Source organism: Phocoena phocoena, chromosome 19 (assembly GCF_963924675.1).
Source record: "Phocoena phocoena chromosome 19, mPhoPho1.1, whole genome shotgun sequence".
Classification (NCBI taxonomy): Eukaryota; Metazoa; Chordata; class Mammalia; order Artiodactyla; family Phocoenidae; genus Phocoena; species Phocoena phocoena.
In genome coordinates this window covers 20588520-20608980 of record NC_089237.1, presented here as the reverse complement: position 1 = coordinate 20608980, position 20461 = coordinate 20588520, and the positions used below count along the sequence as shown (strand labels likewise).

Below are 20461 nucleotides of genomic sequence, written 5' to 3'. Positions count from 1 at the left end.
AAATCTAAGCCTTGAAAGCAAGGCGACTGGAGAATGGGGGATGGACAGTAGATCAGAAGGGTTCCCTTACACAGGCAAAGAGAGCAAGGGTGGGGCATGGGAGGCAAAGCCAGGGAGGGGGCCATGCTCAGCCCCTCTCCTCTCCCTTTTCCTCCTCCATCACATGCAGCCTCTTAGGAGCAGAGCTCCCATCACTGTCTCAGGTGCGACCAGTTGACTCCTGGCCTCTCCATGCTTCATTTTTTGAGGAATGCTTTCCTCTGTTACAGAGCGCTTTCTCTCACTTCTCTGCAAGGTTTCCTCTCTGTGCCTGAAAGGCTCTGCGCTCAAGGAGCAAACAGCCCCGCAGGCTCAGCTGCAGTGACCTACATCGGCTCTCCTCTAGGCCCTGGGTGTAGGGGGCTGAGATTTCAAGATAGGAACTTGGGAATCTGGCACAGGTCTACAGATGATGACTTCAGGTAGACAGTCTGCAAAATCTGCACCGAGGGACCGCGAGGCAGGGGATGCCACAGGACTGAGTTCTCACTTTGTCACTTGTGGACAATATCAGAAGATTCTCCAACCCCCTCAATGCAAAAACATTTCTGAGCAGTGACCCCTTGGAGAGGAGGCAGAGGCCTCTGACAGGCCTGGTCTCTATTCATTAGATCTGGGAGTAGTTTCTACCTGTTCCCCATTCTCGCTGAACCCATCCCAGTCGGCTGGGTGGAAAGATTTCCTTGGCCTTGATGTAGACCAGCAAGTTCAGATTTCAGCTGATTTATTTCAGGAACATGGAGAGTGAGCAGAGGTAGTCAGATATGCAGAAATTCACTCCCAAGCTTTACTACAGAGAGACGTACTTCCTTAGACCCAGTGGTCTTGAGGAGGATCCAGAAGGAGCCCCAGGGCCAAATGACCGCTTACAAAACCCTTACCTTCAGGACCTGGCAGCTGAACCACTCCTTCCAGCTACATGCCTTCTGCAACAGGGAAGGCAGGTTCTGTAATAGGTTTTTTCCGCCTCTCTCACTATAAACCAGTGTTTAGGATGGCCACCGTCTCCATATTGTGGATGTTTTGCCCTGGCAAGGAAATCCTATTGTGGGGGTAGGAAATTAGGTGATGGTGACAGAGAATGATAGATGAGCCTTTTGCTTGGGGCCGGGGGGCGGGGTGGGGGGGGGAGGGCGGAGGGAGAGAGAGACACGGAGAGAGCGCGCGAAAGCAGGCTATGCAGGATTGGGTGGCTCTCCTGTCCAAAGGGCTTCCCCTTGGCCAAGCCCCACCCCAAAGCCCAGGAAGTCCAGAGCTTGGCACCCAGCCAGGGTGAGAGCATTCCTCAGGACTCTGACAGGCTGTGGGGGATGGCGGTGGTGTTCCTACCACAAGGATGGGGGAGGGGAAGGAAACGCGCAGGGGAGGAAATGACCTCGGAGGGTAAGAGGTGGGGAACTAGTCCCAGTCCCACGAGAGAAGGGCTGAGGCTGGATGTCTTCCCAATGGCCATGCGAAGGGTCTGCAGCTTCAGAGCAAATGTCCCCTAAGTCACCTCTCTGCTCAGGGTCACCACTGACGTCCCAAACTGTCCTCTGAAGGCTCTCTCTCTCTCTCCCCGCCCCCTCCCCCTTCCCCGTCCCCATCCCCGTCCCCGTCCCTAACTCTGGGACTGTGATTGAGCTCGGGAGCCCCCGAGTGGCGAGAATCTAGAACTGCAGCTGGGCTGGGGGAGGAGCCCATCGGGTCTCCCTCTGTCTCTCCACCAGGGCCCCTCCCTTTTCCTCCACTAGACCCAGGACTCTGGAAATAGCACCTGGTAATGAGAGCGCTGACAGATGCTGAGTTATAGGAGAGCAAGTGTCCCTAGTCCTTAACGTTCTAGCTTGATTGCTTTGGAGCTGTTTCCCTTGAAAATAGGTGCCTTAGGACTCCTCCCATTCCCTTTGACACATCTCTCTTTAACATGCCCCTGGGTGGTGTGCTTCTTGGCTACAATGGAAGTCCCCTTGTTTGTGCCCCAAGATTTGTAGTTCTTGGGCTATCTACTATTCATGACCTCTGTGACTTTGGAGGGACAAATGGCACCCAACTATTCTGATTTTAAATTTACCCTTCCCTACCCTTCCTTCTCTGATCACTACCTGATGTACAACCCTTTCTCCTAGTCAGCCTCCAACCACATAACTTCCGTCACCCCAATTTCCTACCGCATCTCTCAACACCACATCTCATGTGGGGAAAGGGAGTGGGGCGGAAAGTGGACAAAGACCCGGTCAGAATTTGTCCCAACGAAAACAGTTCCTCTGTTTAGCTTCACTTAACCTATTTTCTAGCTTTTCCTCTTTAGTCCCCTTGCTCTGCATCAAGCCTTCCCGCTGGACTAATTTTTGCTGTCCTGCCCTCTCCCCCTTCCTTCATCATGATCTCCCAGGGCTCTTCCCATCCAGGACAAATGTTCCCAACGTTGAGAGAGGAGTATTCTCCATTCTGGAAGTAATTTGCAGCTTGAGGAAACTGAGCCCAGAGAGGAAGAACTGTTTCCAGTGTCGTTGGGGAAGAGGAGGTGACGGAGGAGGCAAGAAGCAGAACGCTCACCCTAGGAGAGGCCACGTTCCCATCATCCCGCCCGTAACTGAAGAACTCGGGTGGTATTTGGGGATCTCAGAGAGCTCTGCCAGCATCATGAAGAAGTCTAGGGGAAATGGAGTAGAGGTAACCAACTTTGCAGCTAGGGATTAAAACTCTACCCAACTCCACCTCCAAAGCAGTTTTCTTTTTTTTTCTAATTAATTAATTTATTTATTTTTGGGTGTGTTGGGTCTTCGTTGCTGCGCGGGGGCTTTCTCTAGTTGGGGTGAGCGGGGGCTACTCTTTGTTGCAGTGCGCGGGCTTCTCACCGCGGTGGCTTCTCTTTTTGCAGAGCACGGGCTCTAGGCACACGGGCTTCAGTAGTTGTGGCACGCAGGCTCACGCAGGCTCAGTGGTTGTGGCGCATGGGCTTAGTTGCTCTGCGGCATGTGGGATCTTCCTGAACCAGGGCTCAAACCCGTGTCCCCTGCATTGGCAGGCGGATTCTTAACCACTGAGCCACCAGGGAAGCCCCCAAAGCAGTTCCTTAAAATGATATCCTTCCTCTTGAATTTGCCTCATCTTTTTTTTTTTTTCTGCAAAACAGCATGTTTATGAAAACTCATTTGATCCATTTGGTGACGACCCTTGAAATAGATTTACTAATTAAGACAACCAACACTCTTTTACTTTTATTTGCATTTAATTTTTGCAGCATTTATTCCCGGGCCATAAGTTTTTGTTTCTTCAGTTTCTTCTGGGCAACCTCCTCGTCCGGTTTAGGAGCAATCTGTTCTTTTCCAGTAAGGATCATCTCAATGTGGCAGGGAGAGCTCATGTATGGGTCGATCCGACCATGAGCTCTGTAAGTCCTGCGCCGCGTCTTGGGGGCTTTGTTCGCCTGGATATGCTCAATGACCAGGGAATCTACATCTAAGCCCTTAAGTTCAGCATTACTCTCTGCATTTTTGAGTTACGTGCAGTAAAAATTCAGCACTCTTTTTGGGCTACAGACCCTGCGTCCAGCCCCACTGTTTGGCCTGGTCACACCTACCAACTCCAACATTGTAACGACGGAATGGCACACATTGCTTCTTTAAAGTGACATCCTTCAGATACTTGGTGGCTTTTCGGATATGCATACCCTTAATGGCCTGGGCAGTTTCACGAGTGTTCTTAAAGCGAACACGAAGATTTGAACCTCTTGACTTGCATGATTTTGTGGAGTTTTCTGGGTCAAGTGAATAGCGAACCATTTTTACCATTTTTCACCTCAGGCCGCTTACCGGAAAAGCTGCCTCATCTTTTAATTGTATGATCCTTAAAGTTATTAACCAGGGAGTTATGGTTTTGAAATCATTTTAAGCAGAGGCAGTCACGTTCCCCTATTGTACTCCAGTCCTCAGTCAACTTTCCTCTTCTCCCCAGGCTGCTGCTCCACATTCACCCTGAAGGGGGCACTTTTGTTCAGTCGTTAGTTGGTGCCAGCGAAAAAGGACCCCAAGAAGGAAATATAACAATTGGTCACGTGTTGGGGGTGGGGTCCTCGCAGAGCTTGCTGGGCCAGGGAAGGGAGGTCCACGTGGAGTGGGCGGAACTCGCTGAAAGTTTTGGCGGGGCTGGCAAAACGAGAAAAATAGCCGAATTTGAGTTGTAATTTTATTAAAAAAAAAAAAAAAAGAAAGGCAGCAGGGAGGGTGTGTCCTGCGGAGAGGCCCCCGCGGAGGGGAGAAGGGGAGCGGCAAACGAGCATCCTGCTCGCGGAGGCCTGGAACGCAGGGCAGGGTTTTTGCCAGAAAGCTCTGAGCCGGGGCAGGGCTTCAGAGCCGGAAACCTTTGTGGCTCCATGCTGGTTCCCCATCCCCCATCCTCCCAAAAAAGGGAAAGGTGGCCTCTCCACCCGTGGTCTCATTTCAGTGCCATGTGGAGCTGGGTTAATGCCAGCCACGCAACCCGTCTTCATTTACCTTTCCAAGAGCCTCAGGAAGCCGCCAAGATGAGTACTCTGTCTCCGGGAAGAAGCCAAAACAAGTCTCTTTTTACTATACCTAGTTCGGCCCCACTCTTAGTAGGAAAACACAGCTTCATACGGTCTTAAAGATGATCTATTTCAATTTTCTTTTTGGTCTGGGGAAACCAAGACCCAGACTGTTAAAAGGGCTTGCTACATGCTCTTTCCACACTATAGGCATTCCCTTCAAAGAATGTAGGTCATAGAAACGGAATTCTGTCATTCCAAAAAGTCTTAGAGGAATGGTGAAAGTGTTGCTCCAGCCATACACTTAGCCAGAGGGCAAATGGGAATGGTCATTATCCCATTAGGGATGAAACAGAGATTTGTTTAGGGACTTGATTTATGGGTCCTATGGTTTTCCTAAGCCTCCTCAGCCAGTAGGTCCACTTTCTCCCTCTTGTCCTTTACTCTTTGATATCTCACGTCCTTATATATGTCCTAGTTCAGGGATTATCACAGTTTAGAACCTAATGGTTTGGCAGCAAGAATTCTCTTCCCTTTTTAGAGAGCTTCTCTTCCCAGGTTTCAGTTTCCTGGTGGTCTATCCACCTCATCCTGTGAATTGAGATCAAGAAGATCAGACCTCAAATCCAAAATTCCAGCCTTTTCGCTTTGGGAGAGAAAAGCATGTTTACTTAGTCTGGAGCAGTGAAATCCTAGACTTTGGATTTCAGAGCTGTAAAGTTTTCAGGAAAAAAAATTGTGGGGGACTGATGTAAGCTTTTTATTTTGCCAAGTAAGGACATTAAAAAACTACCCACCACCGATTGCTGTGTACTATCACTATCATTTCACGAAAGTACATTTTAACATACACAAAATAGGAAGTATGTGATCTCTGAGTAAATGACAGTATTCAGCCACCCTGCATAAATTTACATGAGTGCATTTATTTGTAGACTTTTAAATGATGGCCATTCTGACTGGTGTGAGGTGGTACCTCATTGTAGTTTGATTTGCATTTCTCTAATAATTAAGCTAAGTTTGTGTGTGTGTGTGTGTGTTGTTATTTATTTATTTTTGGCCACACCCAGAGGCATGAGGGATCTTAGTTCCCTGACCAGGGATTGAATCCTTCTCCCTCTGCATTGGAAGCATGGAGTCTTAACCATTGGACCGCCAGGGAAGTCCCACTAAGTATTTTTAAATAGTTGAAAATCTAAAATAATATTTCATGAAACATGAAAACATATGAAATTTAAACTTCAGTGTTCCTAAATAAAATTTTATAAAATGGTGGGAATGTAATCGCTGGTTGCAGCCTCACCCCAGAGCCTTTGCTTTCAAACAATGAGTCTGCCACCTGTCATTCCCTCTAAATCCCCGTACCACTGGTACCTTAGATTAACCACTCATCATCAGCCACCACTCATTCATTTACACATTGTCTTTTGTGCTACGGTGGCAGAGTTGAATAGTGCAAGAGACTCCACAGCTGTCAAAGCCTGAAATACTTACTATGTGGCTCTTGAAGAATAGGTCCTGGTATAGACTCCAAAGCAGTGTTTTTCAAATTTGAGGTGCATCAGAATCACCTGGAGGGCTTGTTAAACCACAAGACTGCTTGAGTCCCACTGCAGAGTTTCTGATTCATTAGGTCTAGAGTGGGGCCTGAGAATTTGCATTTCTAACAAGTTCCATCAGCTGATGCTGATGATGCCAGTCCAGGACCACACTTTGTCTAGTGAGGAAGAAAACATATGCAATTTGTTCATGGAATTGCCATCTGCCTGACCTTAGAAATCTTGACCACAAAGTCCTCCTTCTCCCTCACCCCCTCCTCACACTTTCTATCGATCAAGAAATTCTGCAAATTACTAATCATGTGATAACTATACTCTCAAGCCTGAGATTAACGATTCATCATCTCTCACCTGGACTAACAGCCTGCAAGCTGGCCTCCTGCCTTCCGTGCAAAGGTATATTGAAGTTAGCTTTCAAACACAAATCTGATCATTCCACACTTTGGTGGAAATCCTTCGATGTTTCACCTTGGCTGATAAATTAGTTGTCCCTCAGTATCCAAGGGAGATTGGTTCCAAGACCCTGCTCAGGATACCAAAATCCTCGAATGCTCAAGTCCCTTATATAAAATGGCGTATATTTGCATATAGCTGATGCACATCCTCTAAATCATCTCTAGGTTACTTACAGTAACTAACACAATGTAAATGCTATGTAAATCATTGTCGGGCTTGCGGCAAATTCAAGTTTTCCTTCTTGGAACTTTCTGGAATTTTTTTTCCTGAATATTTTCTTTTTTTTTTAACGGTCAGCTTTTTAAATTAAATTTATTTACTTATTTATTTTTGGCTGCGTTGGGTTTTCGTTGCTGCGTGCAGGCTTTCTCTAGTTGCAGCAAGCAGGGGCTACTCTTTGTTGCAGTGTGCAGTCTCATTGCGGTGGCTTCTCTTGTGGCAGAGCATGGGCTCTAGGCGCACGGGCTTCAGTAGTTGTGGCACACGGGCTCAGTAGTTGTGGCTCGTGGGCTTAGTTGCTCCCCGGCGTGTGGGATCTTCCCAGACCAGGGCTCGAACCTGTGTCCCCTGCATTGGCGGGCAGATTCTTAACCGCTGCGCCACCAGGGAAGTCCCTTCCTAAATATTTTCAATTTGCAGTTGGTTGCATCTGCAGATGTGGAACCTGTGCATATGGAGGGTCGGCTGTATCCATTTCTTTTTTTTTTTTTTTTTTTTTTTTTTTTTGCGGTACGCGGGCCTCTCACTGTTGTGGTCTCTCCCGTTGCGGAGCACAGGCTCCGGATGCGCAGGCTCAGTGGCCATGGCTCATGGGCTCAGCCGCTCTGCGGCATGTGGGATCTTCCTGGACTGGGGCACGAACCCGTGTCCCCTGCATCGGCAGGTGGACTCTCAACCACTGCGCCACCAGGGAAGCCCTGTATCCATTTCTTAACTGGGCCTTCAGACCTTAACAATCTGGTCTTAACACACCTTGCTTGCTTTACCCCCTGTACTCCCCAGTATCCAAGCTAAAGTCCAGCCAACTTCTCCTATTTACTCCAACACATCCTTTTATCCCATGCCTAGGCAATGTTCTCACCTCTGTCTGAAATGTCCTCCTATGGCCTCAAACTTTAAGACCCACTTCAGTTGTCACTTCCTCAATTCCCTCCAGATAATATGTTCTATCTTCTCTGTGCTTCTAGACAACTTTATTCTTCCCTAGGTTTCACTAATTTTTACACTCTATTAATGTTACAAGACTGTCACTCTCAACCAAGCTAAAGGTCAAGGGTACATGCTTTCTCTTAATATAAACAGCTCATTTACTCATTCAATGAATATTTATTAACTGCCTACTTTGTGCCAGGTATGGTTCTAGGGGCTAAGGATACAGCAGTGAACAAAACACAAAGCTCACATTCTAGTGTGAGAGGACAATAAACAAGGTCAATTACATCTTAGATGGTAATAAGTATATGAAAAATATAAAGCAGGAAAGGCAAGGGAGGGTATTTGGAAGAGGTTGTGTGTTTACACAGGGTAGCCAGAGAGGAAGGCATGATGAAAAGATGATATTTAGCAAAGAGCTGAAGGAGATGAGAGAGGAAGGTATGTGACTATCTGAAGAAAGAGTGACCCAGGTGGAGGGAACAGCAAGTGAAAGGACCTGAGCAGACACATGTTGGGTGTGTTTGAAGGACAGCAAAGAGGCAAGTGTGGCAGGAGGGGGGTGAGTAAGGGGGAGAGTAGTAGGAGCCAAAGTCAGAGAGCAGTCCCGGGGACCAGATCCTGCAAGCCACAATGATGATTTTGTTTTTACTTCAAGTAAGATGGTAGGTAAGTCATGAGAGGGTTCTGAGCAGAGAAAGAACATGCTCTGCCTCATATCTTATCAGAATCACGATGGCTGCTGTGTTGAGAACAGACTTAAGTGGGGGAAGGCAAAGCTTGAAACTGAGGGACTAATTACAAGGTTACTGCAATAAGTGAAATACGATTATGGCACAGATTATGACTCAAGGTGCAAGTTGTGGAGATGCTGCAAAGGTGTGTGATTCTGGATATATATATATTGAAGGGCAATGGGATTGAAGACTGATTGGATGTGGAGTGAGAGAGAAAGAGAGGAAGGCTGTAGAAGAAGCAGGATTTGGGTGAGGGAAATTCAGGAGTGTGATTTTAGATGTACATTTGAAATGCCTGTTACACATCCAAGTGGATATGTCTCCTAGGCAGCTGAATATATGATTTTGGAGTGAGAGGATGATCCCAGAAGAAGATATAAATTTAGGAGTTGCCAGTGTAGAGATGGTATTGAAAGTCTCGACACTGAAAAAGATCACCACTATTCTATATGCCTCCTGCCACACACCTCCTTCACTGGTATCCCTAACTCCAGTACTCCCCTTGCAGATCTGAGGCCACACAGTCTGGTAGAAGAGGGCTGGGGCTGCCTTGGCTTAGCGTATTCGCACCCATTTATTAAAATTTCCAGTGCTCTGTGTTTTGGGGAGGTTTTCACATTAGACCAAAAATGTTAAGTCATCTCCATCTTCATATAGACTGGAAAAAAAAAAAAAATCCCACCTCAACACAAAACAATCAATTAAAACTACTTAAAAGTTTTTCCAGGAGAAATTCTGTGAGGACTTGTTGGCTAAAGTTGCCTTTAAGTTAAGACAGACAGACAGACACACAAAATGAACACTGAAGAGAGAGGACAAAGTGCTCAGCATAGGAGAATACCCTAAAGTATTCCTATTCCCGGTAAAGGTAAAGGTCCCTTCCGAGACCTCCTTTGCCTCAATCCTTCATGAACCCCCAGAAGATGCTAGAAGTGACTTAAGAAGGCTGGGGAGATGGCCGTTGGGAAAGAACTGTCGGTAGTTGGCAATACTTCATTCCAGGGAGGTGGTGGCAACAACTCCCTAGACAGCAGACATCATGGATTTTCCTCCCTCGGGGAACCAGAGGTCCCCTCCGTTTCTGGCCTGGATCCCTTAGAGACAAAGAACTTCATTCTCTCCCATACCAGTGTGGGGCTGCTGGGGAGTGCTGGGGGTGGAGGGTTAGAATTCTATGCCCAGGAAACACCCATAGGCTCAAACAGGAGCCTGCATCCTGACTGGTCCAGGACGCGTGCGGGGCCGCTGGGCCCCTCCGGCGAGGGCCAGGCCGGTTGCCAAGGTGCCCGGGGAAGGGGTAATCCAGCGCAGGCCGGGTACGTGGACCGCTCGGTACACTTCCACGGAGGGCGCATCTGCCTCCCGAAGACCCCTTCCTTCCTCTCAACTCCATTCTCTCACGCTCCTCTCTCCCGAGGAGCCTCCGCATTCGCCTTCTACCCGTCCTGGCCCCAGCCCTTTCTTCACTCCTCCTGACCCTCCCCCGGCTCGCCCCTCCCCCGGCAGCCCACCTTCACCCCGCCGCTCCGCGGGCTCCTCGGTCCTCGCCCCTCATCCCCGGCCTCCCCTCGCCGGCCCCCCGCGCCCGGGGCCCCCGTGGCCCCTTGCCCGCCTTCCTCGAGGTGGCGGCGGCCCCTTTCACAATAGCGCGGCCCGCCTCCCTCCTCTCAGCTCCCGGTTCGCTCCCGCCCGCTTCCCTCCCGGCGCATGCGCCCTCCGGTCGTCGGCGGCTGCGGTTGTGGCGGCTCCGAGCGGCTCCGTTTTTTTTAAAGGGAAACGCTGAGGCGCCGGGGGTGACTGTGGGGGAGGGGGACCCCGAGCCCGGAGACCCGCGGGGGAGGCGACAGACCCCCCTCCCGGAGTAGGAGGGCTTTGGGCGGACCCATCCCTCCCACCCCCTCCTGAGGAGGAGGGGGGGGAAAATGGAGGCTCGGGGCGGCTGAGGCGAGCTCCGGGGCGGGGGGCCGGGGCGGGGAAGGGGGTGTGTGGGGTGGGGAGACGAGGCGGGCCCGGCCGGGCCAGGGGGGGCCGAAGCGAGCTCCGGGGATGAGCTCGGGGGCGGCTGGGTGCGAGCTCCTGCCTCTGAGGCGAAGGCGGCGGCGGCGGCAGCAGAGGCGGCGGCGAGGCCCCCATGGGCCGGCGGCGGGCCTCAGCCGCGGCCTCCACTTCTCCGCACGCCGGCGGGATGGCGCCCGGGCCCCGGAGGAGCCGCGCTAGCCAAGGCCTGCTGCCGCGCTGCTGAGGCGAGCCCGCCAAACTCCCCTCCCCCTCCTCCGTCCTCGACCCCCCGCACCTCACCCCTTCCCCACCCCCTCCTCCGTTTCGGTCCCCGGCGCTGCTCCGGACCACTATGACCATGAGATCCGCAGTGTTCAAGGCGGCCGCGGCCCCTGCCGGCGGCAACCCTGAGCAGCGACTGGACTACGAGCGAGCTGCGGCGCTGGGCGGGCCCGAGGACGAGCCCGGGGCGGCCGAAGCCCACTTCCTCCCCCGGCACCGTAAGCTCAAGGAGCCGGGGCCTCCGCTGGCCTCCTCCCAGGGCGGGAGCCCTGCGCCCTCCCCGGCCGGCTGCGGCGGCAAGGGCCGGGGCTTGTTACTCCCGGCCGGGGCGGCCCCCGGGCAGCAGGAAGAGAGCTGGGGCGGCTCGGTGCCCTTGCCCTGTCCGCCCCCGGCCACCAAACAAGCTGGCATTGGGGGGGAGCCAGCGGCGGCCGGAGCCGGCTGCAGTCCCCGACCCAAGTATCAGGCGGTGCTGCCCATTCAGACGGGCTCTCTCGTGGCGGCGGCCAAAGAGCCTACGCCCTGGGCTGGGGACAAGGGTGGGGCGGCTCCCCCAGGTGCCACCGCCTCGGACCCGGCGGGACCCCCACCACTACCTCTGCCCGGGCCGCCACCCCTCGCGCCCACCGCCGCCGCCGGGACCCTGGCGGCCAGCGAGGGCCGATGGAAGAGTACGAGGAAGAGCCCTCTCGGGGGTGGCGGCGGCTCGGGAGCCTCCAGTCAGGCCGCCTGCCTCAAACAGATCCTTCTGCTGCAATTGGACCTCATCGAACAGCAGCAGCAGCAGCTGCAGGCCAAGGAGAAGGAGATCGAGGAGCTGAAGTCAGAGAGAGACACGGTACGGGAGGGGTTAATCTGCGTTCGGGACGAGGAGCGAGTTGTGCGCATGCTCGGGGGAAGGGGGCTGTAGGAGGTTAAGGTATCCCTGGGTTAGGGGTAAGGAGGTTGGCCACCGGCGTAGGAGTCTTCTTAGTTAACGGGTCCTTGGGAGCCAGGCCCACAGACACGTTGGGTTGGAGGGAGGGGTTAAAGGGCAACCTCCCAGGGGGAGGGGGAGGGGAAGTTTCAGGTGCCAAAGGGTTAATTTAAAATGACAGCCCCAGACGTGTGGGAAAGACGTTTAGAGTGGGAAAAGACCTGATTTGTGAGGGGTTGAAAAATGAAAAGGTGGGATACATATGTGGTGGCTTTATGGAAGGGGTTAACTTAAAGAGCTTTGCGTTATAAATGTATTCTGGAGGAGAGGGCCATAGCAGCTGTTGCTCTAAGCACTGCTGTAGCATCTTTAGACACAGTAGTAGGCCTTTTAATTGGCAGAGGGGTCGAGGTGATTCACAGTGGAACCCTATTACAGCTTTTTAAAATGATATTAAGAGAATCATCACCTTTGATTTCAGACAGTTTTTCATAGGAATCTGAGTTATAAAACATGACCTGCTAACCAGCTCCCTTGTATGAGCATGGTGTTTAGAGGCTGGAAGGTTTTTAAGGCATCAGGGGAAATTAAGCTTATTAAATGTATTAAGTAGACCAAAATTTTTTCCCCTATATTAGAATCTTAAGGTAGTAGAGAAGTCATTTATTATTTCTTTGTACTTCTGAGGAGCACGACTATATAGGGTTATTTTTACTGCAGCAGTAGTTAAGGGCACCTTATGTGTTAAAACATATTCCTCCAGATATCAGGAAAGCTGTGGTGGTGGGATATTACTGTGCTAGCCTACCTTACAGCTGCCTAAAAATAAACATGGTTTCTACAATTGTTGTGTTCAGGCTGCAGCAGTCTCTCTCTCTCCCTCCCTCTCCCTCTCCCTCTCCCTCTCCCTCTCCCTCTCCCTCTCCCTCTCTCTCTCTCTCTCTCTTTCTCTCTCTCTCTCTCTCTCTCTCTCTCTCTCTCTCTCTCTCTCTCCCCCCCCCCCCCTCCCTCTCTCCCTCCCTCTCCCTCTCTGGCGTTGTGTGCGCCAAGGGCTGAGCAGGAGAGCAGAGGGCTGTTCATTTTGTTTGCTTTCCAAATGAATCTCTCCAGGCAGCGACTGTTTTATTGGAGAATGCATTCTGCAAGGTGGAATGGGAGCTGGGGCCGGTCTCATTAAAATATCTCATGGTGTTGATTTGTGGAAGTTACTCAACATGGAGGTGGCACTGCTCAGCTACTGTACTGCAGTCTAGGGGTGTGATGGTACTGTAATTACAACACATCGTGTCCTTATTTGGGGGGGGGGGAGGCGGGAAGAGAACGACCAGTGAAGGAGAAGAAATCAAGGAAATGTCACCCATAAACCGTGTTTAAGTAATGTTAAGGCTGTGAATCAAAACAGAAGATGAAATGAGAATGTGGCTGACAGGGGGGGCTCTCTGCTGATTGTGGAGGTTTCTGTTCAGTACCTCAGGTAATGGCCCCTTTGCAGACTTTCCTAGGCAGGAAAAGCGGGGTGAGTTAAGGATAGAGTGTCAGTCTGAACTTGGCATTCATTGCCTCTGTTGTGTATTGCAGTCTTAGCGATGCTTAAGCTTGTTTCTCTTATTCCAGTTGTTGTTTGGCCTCTCATGAAATCTGTGCAGCTAAGTGGATGTATTGAAGTCAACATTAATATCACAGTCTAACCAAACAAAATTCTTATTATAGGGTGTAAGTAGCACATTTGGCATCTTTTCTCAGAACATTTTAATGTGAACTTTTCAATGATAATAGACTTCCATTTTCTGTTTGATTATGTGGTCCTCCCTTTAACTAGAATTAAAAGACTTTGTTTTCAATATTCAGACAAATAGGTATAATTTTTTTGTTATCTCAAATGCAAAGCAATATGTATATTTGATGATTGATGGGATTTATGGGTACTGGTTCTTTTATAATTCTTCCAAATTGAGTGTTCATTATTTAGGTGGCACCTCCCCACCCCCACCCCACCCGCCTTCAAATAACACTGCAATCCCTAGTGGCACTGTGATTGTGTGAGCTTTTAATTCCTTCTCAATGTACTGTCTGGACTTTGTCCTTGTGTATAGTGTTTTAGAGTGGAAGTAGAGAGGATAGTGTTTGGAGAACCTTAGGGCCTCCTAAAAGAACATTAAGGTTAATTCTGGAAACTCCCAAACTGACTTGGAGCCACATGGTTAGCAGTAGCAGAGACCATGCCATTTAAAAGGCATGTTGTGGCCCCTCCCAGTGAAGAGGATTTTCTTTCAGAAGAATGAAGTACAAATTCCCCCATGCCCCTCCCCAACTAGTTTAGCCCCTAAAATCAAGCAGTGTACCTTGTCTTCTCTATTGTGTTTAAGAAAATCTATTCAGATTAATGTCTGCCTGTTAAAAATAAGTTGAATTGCTATGGTTCATGGAAAGAGGCAGAAGACCATACTGATTCGCAAATAGGGCTAAGCACCTGTGTTTAATTTTTTTGTTTTTTAAGTCTGCATTTTGCCATTCTCTCTTTTAGCTCCTTGCTCGGATTGAACGTATGGAAAGGCGGATGCAGCTGGTAAAGAAGGATAACGAGAAGGAAAGGCACAAGCTGTTTCAGGGCTATGAAACTGAAGAGAGAGAGGAAACGGAGATATCCGAGAAAATTAAACTGGAGTGCCAGCCGGAGCTTTCCGAGACATCCCAGACTCTGCCTCCCAAGCCTTTCTCCTGTGGGCGGAGTGGAAAGGGACACAAAAGGTGTGCTGATAACTTTGTTACACTGTCTGGACATGAGGTCACCTGTTTCCAGTGACTGAGAGTAAGGGATTAGGACTTATGAATTTGTTTTAATAGAACTATATCTTGAATCATGAGGTCTTCTGTGCTGAGAAACTGTCTTGAAACATTCTTGCACAGACTATGTACGTCTGTTAGGAACATTTTGGTCACCGTAGTAACTACAGAATGCAGAGTACATCATAAAGAGAATGGGCAACAAATGTGACAGCTGAGTTTCTTAAAGAAAACTATAGCCCTTCATTTCAAGTTAGGAAGTGTTAAATTCCTTCATTGCATCAGGCACTGGTAGACATTAAAATGTAAGCTCTAAGTGTCCTTGGACTCAAAGAGATTAGTCTAGCTATAAGGATGGCATAAGTTTTGAAAACTCAGAATTCAACTGCAATAAAATATGCAGATAGACAACAGCGATACAAACTATTCAGAGATTAAAGATTATTGTGCGTTAAAATAGTGAAACTTTAAGGAGGAGATGGATCTTGAAAAAGAAGTATAGAATTTAGATTGGTAAAAAGGAGAGGAGATGGCATTCTAGAAGTTGTGTGTGTGTGTGTGTGTGTGTGTGTGTGTGTGTGTGTGTGTGTAGACTGGTGGGAGAAAGAGAGCCAGAAGATAGCAAGAAAAAAGAAACAGAGATTGTAATTAACATGTAGGTTTGGAGGGGTAGAATAAGAGACTGGTCTCTGGTTGACGGAATGAAACAGGCCACAAAGTAGAGGCCTCTAATGTTAGCTAAAGGGTCTTTTTATTTATTTATTTTTTTTTTTGCGGTACGCGGGCCTCTCACTGTTGTGGCCTCTCCCGTTGCGGGGCACAGGCTCCGGACGCGCAGGCTCAGCGGCCATGGCTCACGGGCCCAGCCGCTTCGCGGCATGTGGGATCTTCCCGGACCGGGGCACGAACCCGTGTCCCCTGCATCGGCAGGCAGACTCTCAACCACTGCGCCACCAGGGAAGCCCCAGCTAAAGGATCTTGAATAGAATAGGGACCTTTTTAGATTTAGTAGGCAGTAGGATACTAGTAGAGGTTCTTAAGCATGGAAACTCACTTGTTCAACAAACATTTACTAAGGGCCTGTTATATATACTGTTAAGCGTGAGCCTTTTCCTGCGCGTGACAGCCAAATGAACACAGACATTTAGATACTTGAATACTGGTTATTTTGAAGCAAGCTAGTTCTCTTGCCCCAAAATGTAATCAAATTAGATTTTATTCAAGAGTCAGTAAATTCTATAATGTTTTCTTCCCTATCTAATAGGAAATCCCCATTTGGAAGTACAGAAAGAAAGATTCCTGTTAAAAAGCTGGCTCCTGAATTTTCAAAAGTCAAAACAAAAACTCCTAAGCACTCTCCTGTTAAAGAGGAACCCTGTGGTTCCTTATCTGAAACTGTTTGTAAACGTGAATTGAGGAGCCAGGAAACTCCAGAAAAGCCCCGGTCTTCAGTGGACACCCCGCCAAGACTCTCGACTCCCCAGAAGGGACCCAGCACCCATCCCAAGGAGAAAGCCTTCTCAAGTGAGATAGAAGATTTGCCGTACCTTTCCACCACAGAAATGTATTTGTGTCGTTGGCACCAGCCTCCCCCATCACCGTTACCATTACGGGAATCCTCTCCAAAGAAGGAGGAGACTGTAGCAAGTAAGGCATAGAGAACACTTGCTCTTATACCCTAGTGGTGGCGGTCAAGCTAACAAGTGTGAAAATGCCTTTGGCATTTTTAAAAAAGTGCAATCAATAAAGCAGAGTTCTGTCAAGAATGAGTAAGTTAACAGCCAGAGACAGACACTGTGCAGGCATTGCAAATAGGTGGAATTACAGCAAAATGTGCTCAATGTATTTGCCTGCTTACAACACTGGGAGATGTGTTTGCCAGTAAGTTGCTCATCACAAGAGCACCAGACTTGGGGGTGTAATCTCCGGCAACTTGCATGCCCTCTGAAAGAAGGGTTTTCTGTGCTGTGAAATGCATAGAACTTACACTTTGCCATGCACGACTGTTCCTGCAATTGATATTGTGTGAAACCTGGGAGGGTGGTCTTTGGGTGTTCTCAGGGGCCAATGGTAATTTTTGGGTTGGGGAGCCAGTTTGGGGTGGGGAATTTCACCTGGGCCTCCGCTCTTTAACTATATAAACATTTATCTGTATCTCTATGTCCCGGTCTGGGGGGCAGGAGGAATCTGCCAAAGACCAACAGTCTTACTTTATCTTACGATACTTCACAAAGGTTCTAAATGTGAAGAGTTTACTTGGATTGCAGTAGCCCATTGGTTGTTCATATATTTAAATAAAATGGTCTACAAACTATTTTTCAAACAATAAGGACTATCTTGGGATATCTGAGCTGCTTGGGATGGGTGTGGGGTATGGGACCTTGGTCTTCATTCCCTTTTTTTTCTTCATGGCTTCCACACAGAGATGCTCCCCTATCTCCTACATCAACCAGTAACTGGAATGTGCCTTCAATCGTGTAATGTTAGTCTGTGACAGTCACAGCGGGTGCTCCGGGGTGACGGTGGGGAAGCCTTGGATAGAGTCACAGCCCTGAGTTTCTGATGCTGTGTCTTGCCCTAGTAGGGATGGGGATGGGAATCCATTCCAGTAAGACAAGAGCATTCTCCAGGCTTTGTTTGGCTGTTCTGGTGACAAAATTAAGTGGGGAAGATAGATTACTCTTCTTAATTATCTAAAATTCATTAGGCCTTACACTTGAGTCCATGCGATAGACCAGGACCCTGATCTAGGCTCAGGTTTTTTGTTGGTTCAGTTAGTTGAACAGGTTCATCCTTAATGGTTAACCTTCTTGCTGCCATGGCAATGCTGTGTAACAAGAGAAACCGTGAAGCAATTTCCCATCCGGGATTGGGAAATGGCTTAGTCCGGAGCTGTTCTGTGTGACTGGCTATTTTTGAAAACCCTTTCTGCCCTAGTACAGAAAATTCCAAACACCTCTAATATTGTGGGCCTAGCAGTACAGAAAGAGTCTGATTGGGGGGAATCCCAGTCCTTTGAGGACCCTGAGTTGTGAATAAACGTGTGAATCCTTATTCTTGACGCCCCTATCTCAAGAGGAAGTCTCAATGGCTTGTTCTAAGGAAGCCAAAGTCTTTGTGCATGTTGTTCAGGCTGGACCAGCAAGGTAGTTTGTTTGGAGGGAGGAGGGAGCTGTTTAAGAAGACTACATATGTAAGTTTTGAGAACACTGATCTTTTATTTGAAAAATAGGGTCAACTTTTACTCACCTGCCATGTTCTGAGTTTAAGGTTTGATATCCTTGGCCATCAACTGTTGCAGGGAAACCACCCTAAATAATGAAGAAAAGAAGTCGTCTCAGTGTAAAAAAAAAAGTGGTGGGCTTATTTTCTTTTCTTTTGTCTGTTGTTCCCTCTTCCCCTCCCCCAGAGAGAAATTCTCAAAAGAACAACTCAAAAAACCAAAATGGCTTCCTAGTGAGAACTTCAGTGATGATCCTTTCCTCCATTTTGGGTATGGGCTTTTTTTCTTTTTACACTGAGGTGATTCTTCTTTCCTGCATTATTTAGGGTGTCTGATGCCATCAAGTGTTGCAGGAGAAACTTCAGTCTTGGCTGGTGAGTAGAATAGGAATTGTGCTGGCTGGGCCTGGGGTGGGGGTTGGTGGGATGGTGGATGGTTGGGAGCTGCATTCCCCATCAGTTGGATGGGGGAGAGTGAGATTCCTTGGTGTATGATTACACTATAGACTTCAAAATGACTACAAATTTCAGTTGTTTTTCAGGAACTGCAATAGCATCCATTATGTGAATTGTCAGGTATTGGTTTAGGGTTTTTTGTGATCCTGTGTTTGGCAGACTGCAATGGCATTTTAGGTTCTTTTAATACCGTAGCAAGGACACTGAATATGGCTTCAGGTGAGGCCATAGAATGGATTCCTATCACTTGGTAACTTTGTCTTATCTGGGAGAGATCTCTTGTCCTAGTGAATAGCAGGTTGTGTGACCTTGGATTTAAGGGTGGTTCCACCCCTCCTCCCTTTCTTTCTCTCTTTCTTTTTTCTTTCCAGTTCCTTCTTGGAGGGACCACTCAGTAGAGCCTCTAAGGGACCCAAATCCTTCAGACCTTTTGGAGGTAGGTACCCTAAGACCTGTCAGTAGAAGGGAGTGAGAGACAGAAATGGGGCTGTTACTTGAATCTGTCATTGTAACTGTATGGATGGGTTAAATAGAACTTTGAAGCAAGAAGGTAACTTGAGAGATTATCTAGTCCAACTCCTTTGTTGTATAGATGAGAAAACTGAGGTCCAGAGTGGCTAAGTGATTTATTAAAAAATAAATAACTAGGGAATGTTCAAAACAAAGCTAGATGTCATGCTAAGTAGAAAAGTTAGCGTGTACCACTCAGCAACAGAACTATATATTCCAACCTCATTTGACTCTTATAAGTTTGATACTTACTTTAAACTCAGACTCTTATAAAGTATAGAGGTAGGGAGGGTTTGTGGCAGTCTCGAGGGTTGTTTCAGTTTGATGTGACTTTCATCTTGGAAAATTATAGAAATGATTTTGGAATATGGAGATTCTACAGGGTAGGGGTGGGGAAAGGAGTATGTGTTTTGTTGATTTTGTTACCAGGAGGTTCCTATGATATCCATAGAACTCACAGACTCAGGTGGGACCTGAAGGTGAAAGATTTTACATTCCTGGAAGCTGGAAATGAGAATACATGTGTCACACGGTGATAAGTAGCTTATCAGCTGCTATTCTTTACACAGAACCTGGATGACAGTGTGTTTTCGAAGCGGCATGCAAAACTGGAGCTGGATGAGAAGAGAAGGAAAAGGTGAGGCTGGAGATGTCCATTCTGGAGACAACTGAGCCCTATAGGACCCTAACCTCTCTTATCTATGCTGAGGGGAGCCCTGGAGCTCTTAATACTTTTCAGTTACTCAATTGGTTGAGTATCAGAGTGTTAAGTGGTTGTTGTTATACACGTTTGGCCTCTTTTTCTTCTGGGGAACACCAACACATGATCTAGACTGCCAGACCTATACAGCTCTTCCCTAACCAAGCAGGCGGTTCTCTTTACCCCCCTCCCCCTCCCCACCCCCCATCCCCCATCTAGAAGACTCAGCAGAGATCTCCCTAGCATCTGGATTGTGTGAGTTGCCTTTATAGAGCTGGTTTTCAGTAATGTTGGGTTTGTTTGTTTTGTTTGTCTGGTTTGTTTTTCCCAGATGGGATATTCAGAGGATCAGGGAACAAAGAATTTTACAGCGACTGCAGCTCAGAATGTATAAAAAGAAAGGAATTCAGGAATCTGAGCCCGAGGTTACCTCATTTTTCCCTGAGCCAGATGATGGTAAGTTTTGTTTATCTAAAAGAGTACAGGGCTCCAGGATACAACTTGCTCTGAATGAATGCGGTATTTTGGAACAGGTATAGTTGCTAGACATTTTCCATCTGTGTCACTAACAAGGTCCCGTTTGGCTTTCTTCCGTAGTTGAAAGTTTGATGATTACCCCCTTCTTGCCTGTTGTAGCATTTGGACGACCATTACCAAAACTAACTCCACAGTAAGTATAAAGTTTTTTTCCCCTCCTCTCTCAGGTAGTTTGTGCTTCACCTCCCTTCCAGACTTCATGAAAGCCTAGATATAAGGTGGAATAGCTGGCTTAGGGATAGCCATGGCTCTTTGACAGAAGTGAGGCTGCCTGGGCCACTAGTTTTTGCAGTGATAAGATTCCCAAGCCAGGAATTAGGAGGATTGCTTTTTGAATTAGGAATAGATTATTCAGTCACTTTAATAGCACACCATTGCTCTGGCTTTGAGGCAGGCAAGACACTCTAAACCTGGGACTTGGGAGTCAGGGCTAGGAGTGGTAAAGGGCATAGTGTCTTTTTCTGAGTTAGTCTCATGTCCATACTGAGTTTCTTCTAGTCTTGCAGGTTGATTTCCGTATCCTTTTTTGCCAGGAATTTTGAGCTGCCCTGGTTGGATGAGCGTAGCCGATGCAGGTTGGAGATCCAGAAGAAGCAAACACCTCATCGGACATGTAGGAAATAG

General features: G+C 48.2%; 1 protein-coding gene across 2 annotated transcripts; it reads left to right on the top strand.

The window, feature by feature from the left end:
- The first annotated feature begins 10782 nt into the window (after positions 1–10782).
- MSL1 (MSL complex subunit 1) lies at positions 10783–20461 on the top strand. Of its 2 annotated transcripts, XM_065897710.1 has the most exons (9): positions 10783–11550; positions 14153–14376; positions 15677–16059; positions 17962–18009; positions 18462–18526; positions 19170–19237; positions 19632–19756; positions 19898–19970; positions 20371–20461. In XM_065897710.1, the coding sequence occupies exons 1-9, from the start codon at positions 10783–10785 to the stop codon at positions 20459–20461; spliced, it is 1845 nt and encodes a 614-aa protein (XP_065753782.1). The 2 variants fall into 2 exon arrangements, with proteins under 2 accessions (XP_065753782.1, XP_065753783.1); XM_065897711.1 differs by lacking the exon at positions 17962–18009.

Excerpts from the sequence above, each read along its gene's own strand:
- MSL1 (XM_065897710.1), top strand. The coding sequence starts at position 10,783 with ATGACCATGAGATCCGCAGTGTTCAAGGCGGCCGCGGCCCCTGCCGGC. Across the intron at positions 11,551-14,152 it reads TGAAGTCAGAGAGAGACACG|CTCCTTGCTCGGATTGAACG; the intron begins GTACGGGAGGGG and ends TCTCTCTTTTAG. Across the intron at positions 19,238-19,631 it reads GATGAGAAGAGAAGGAAAAG|ATGGGATATTCAGAGGATCA; the intron begins GTGAGGCTGGAG and ends TGTTTTTCCCAG.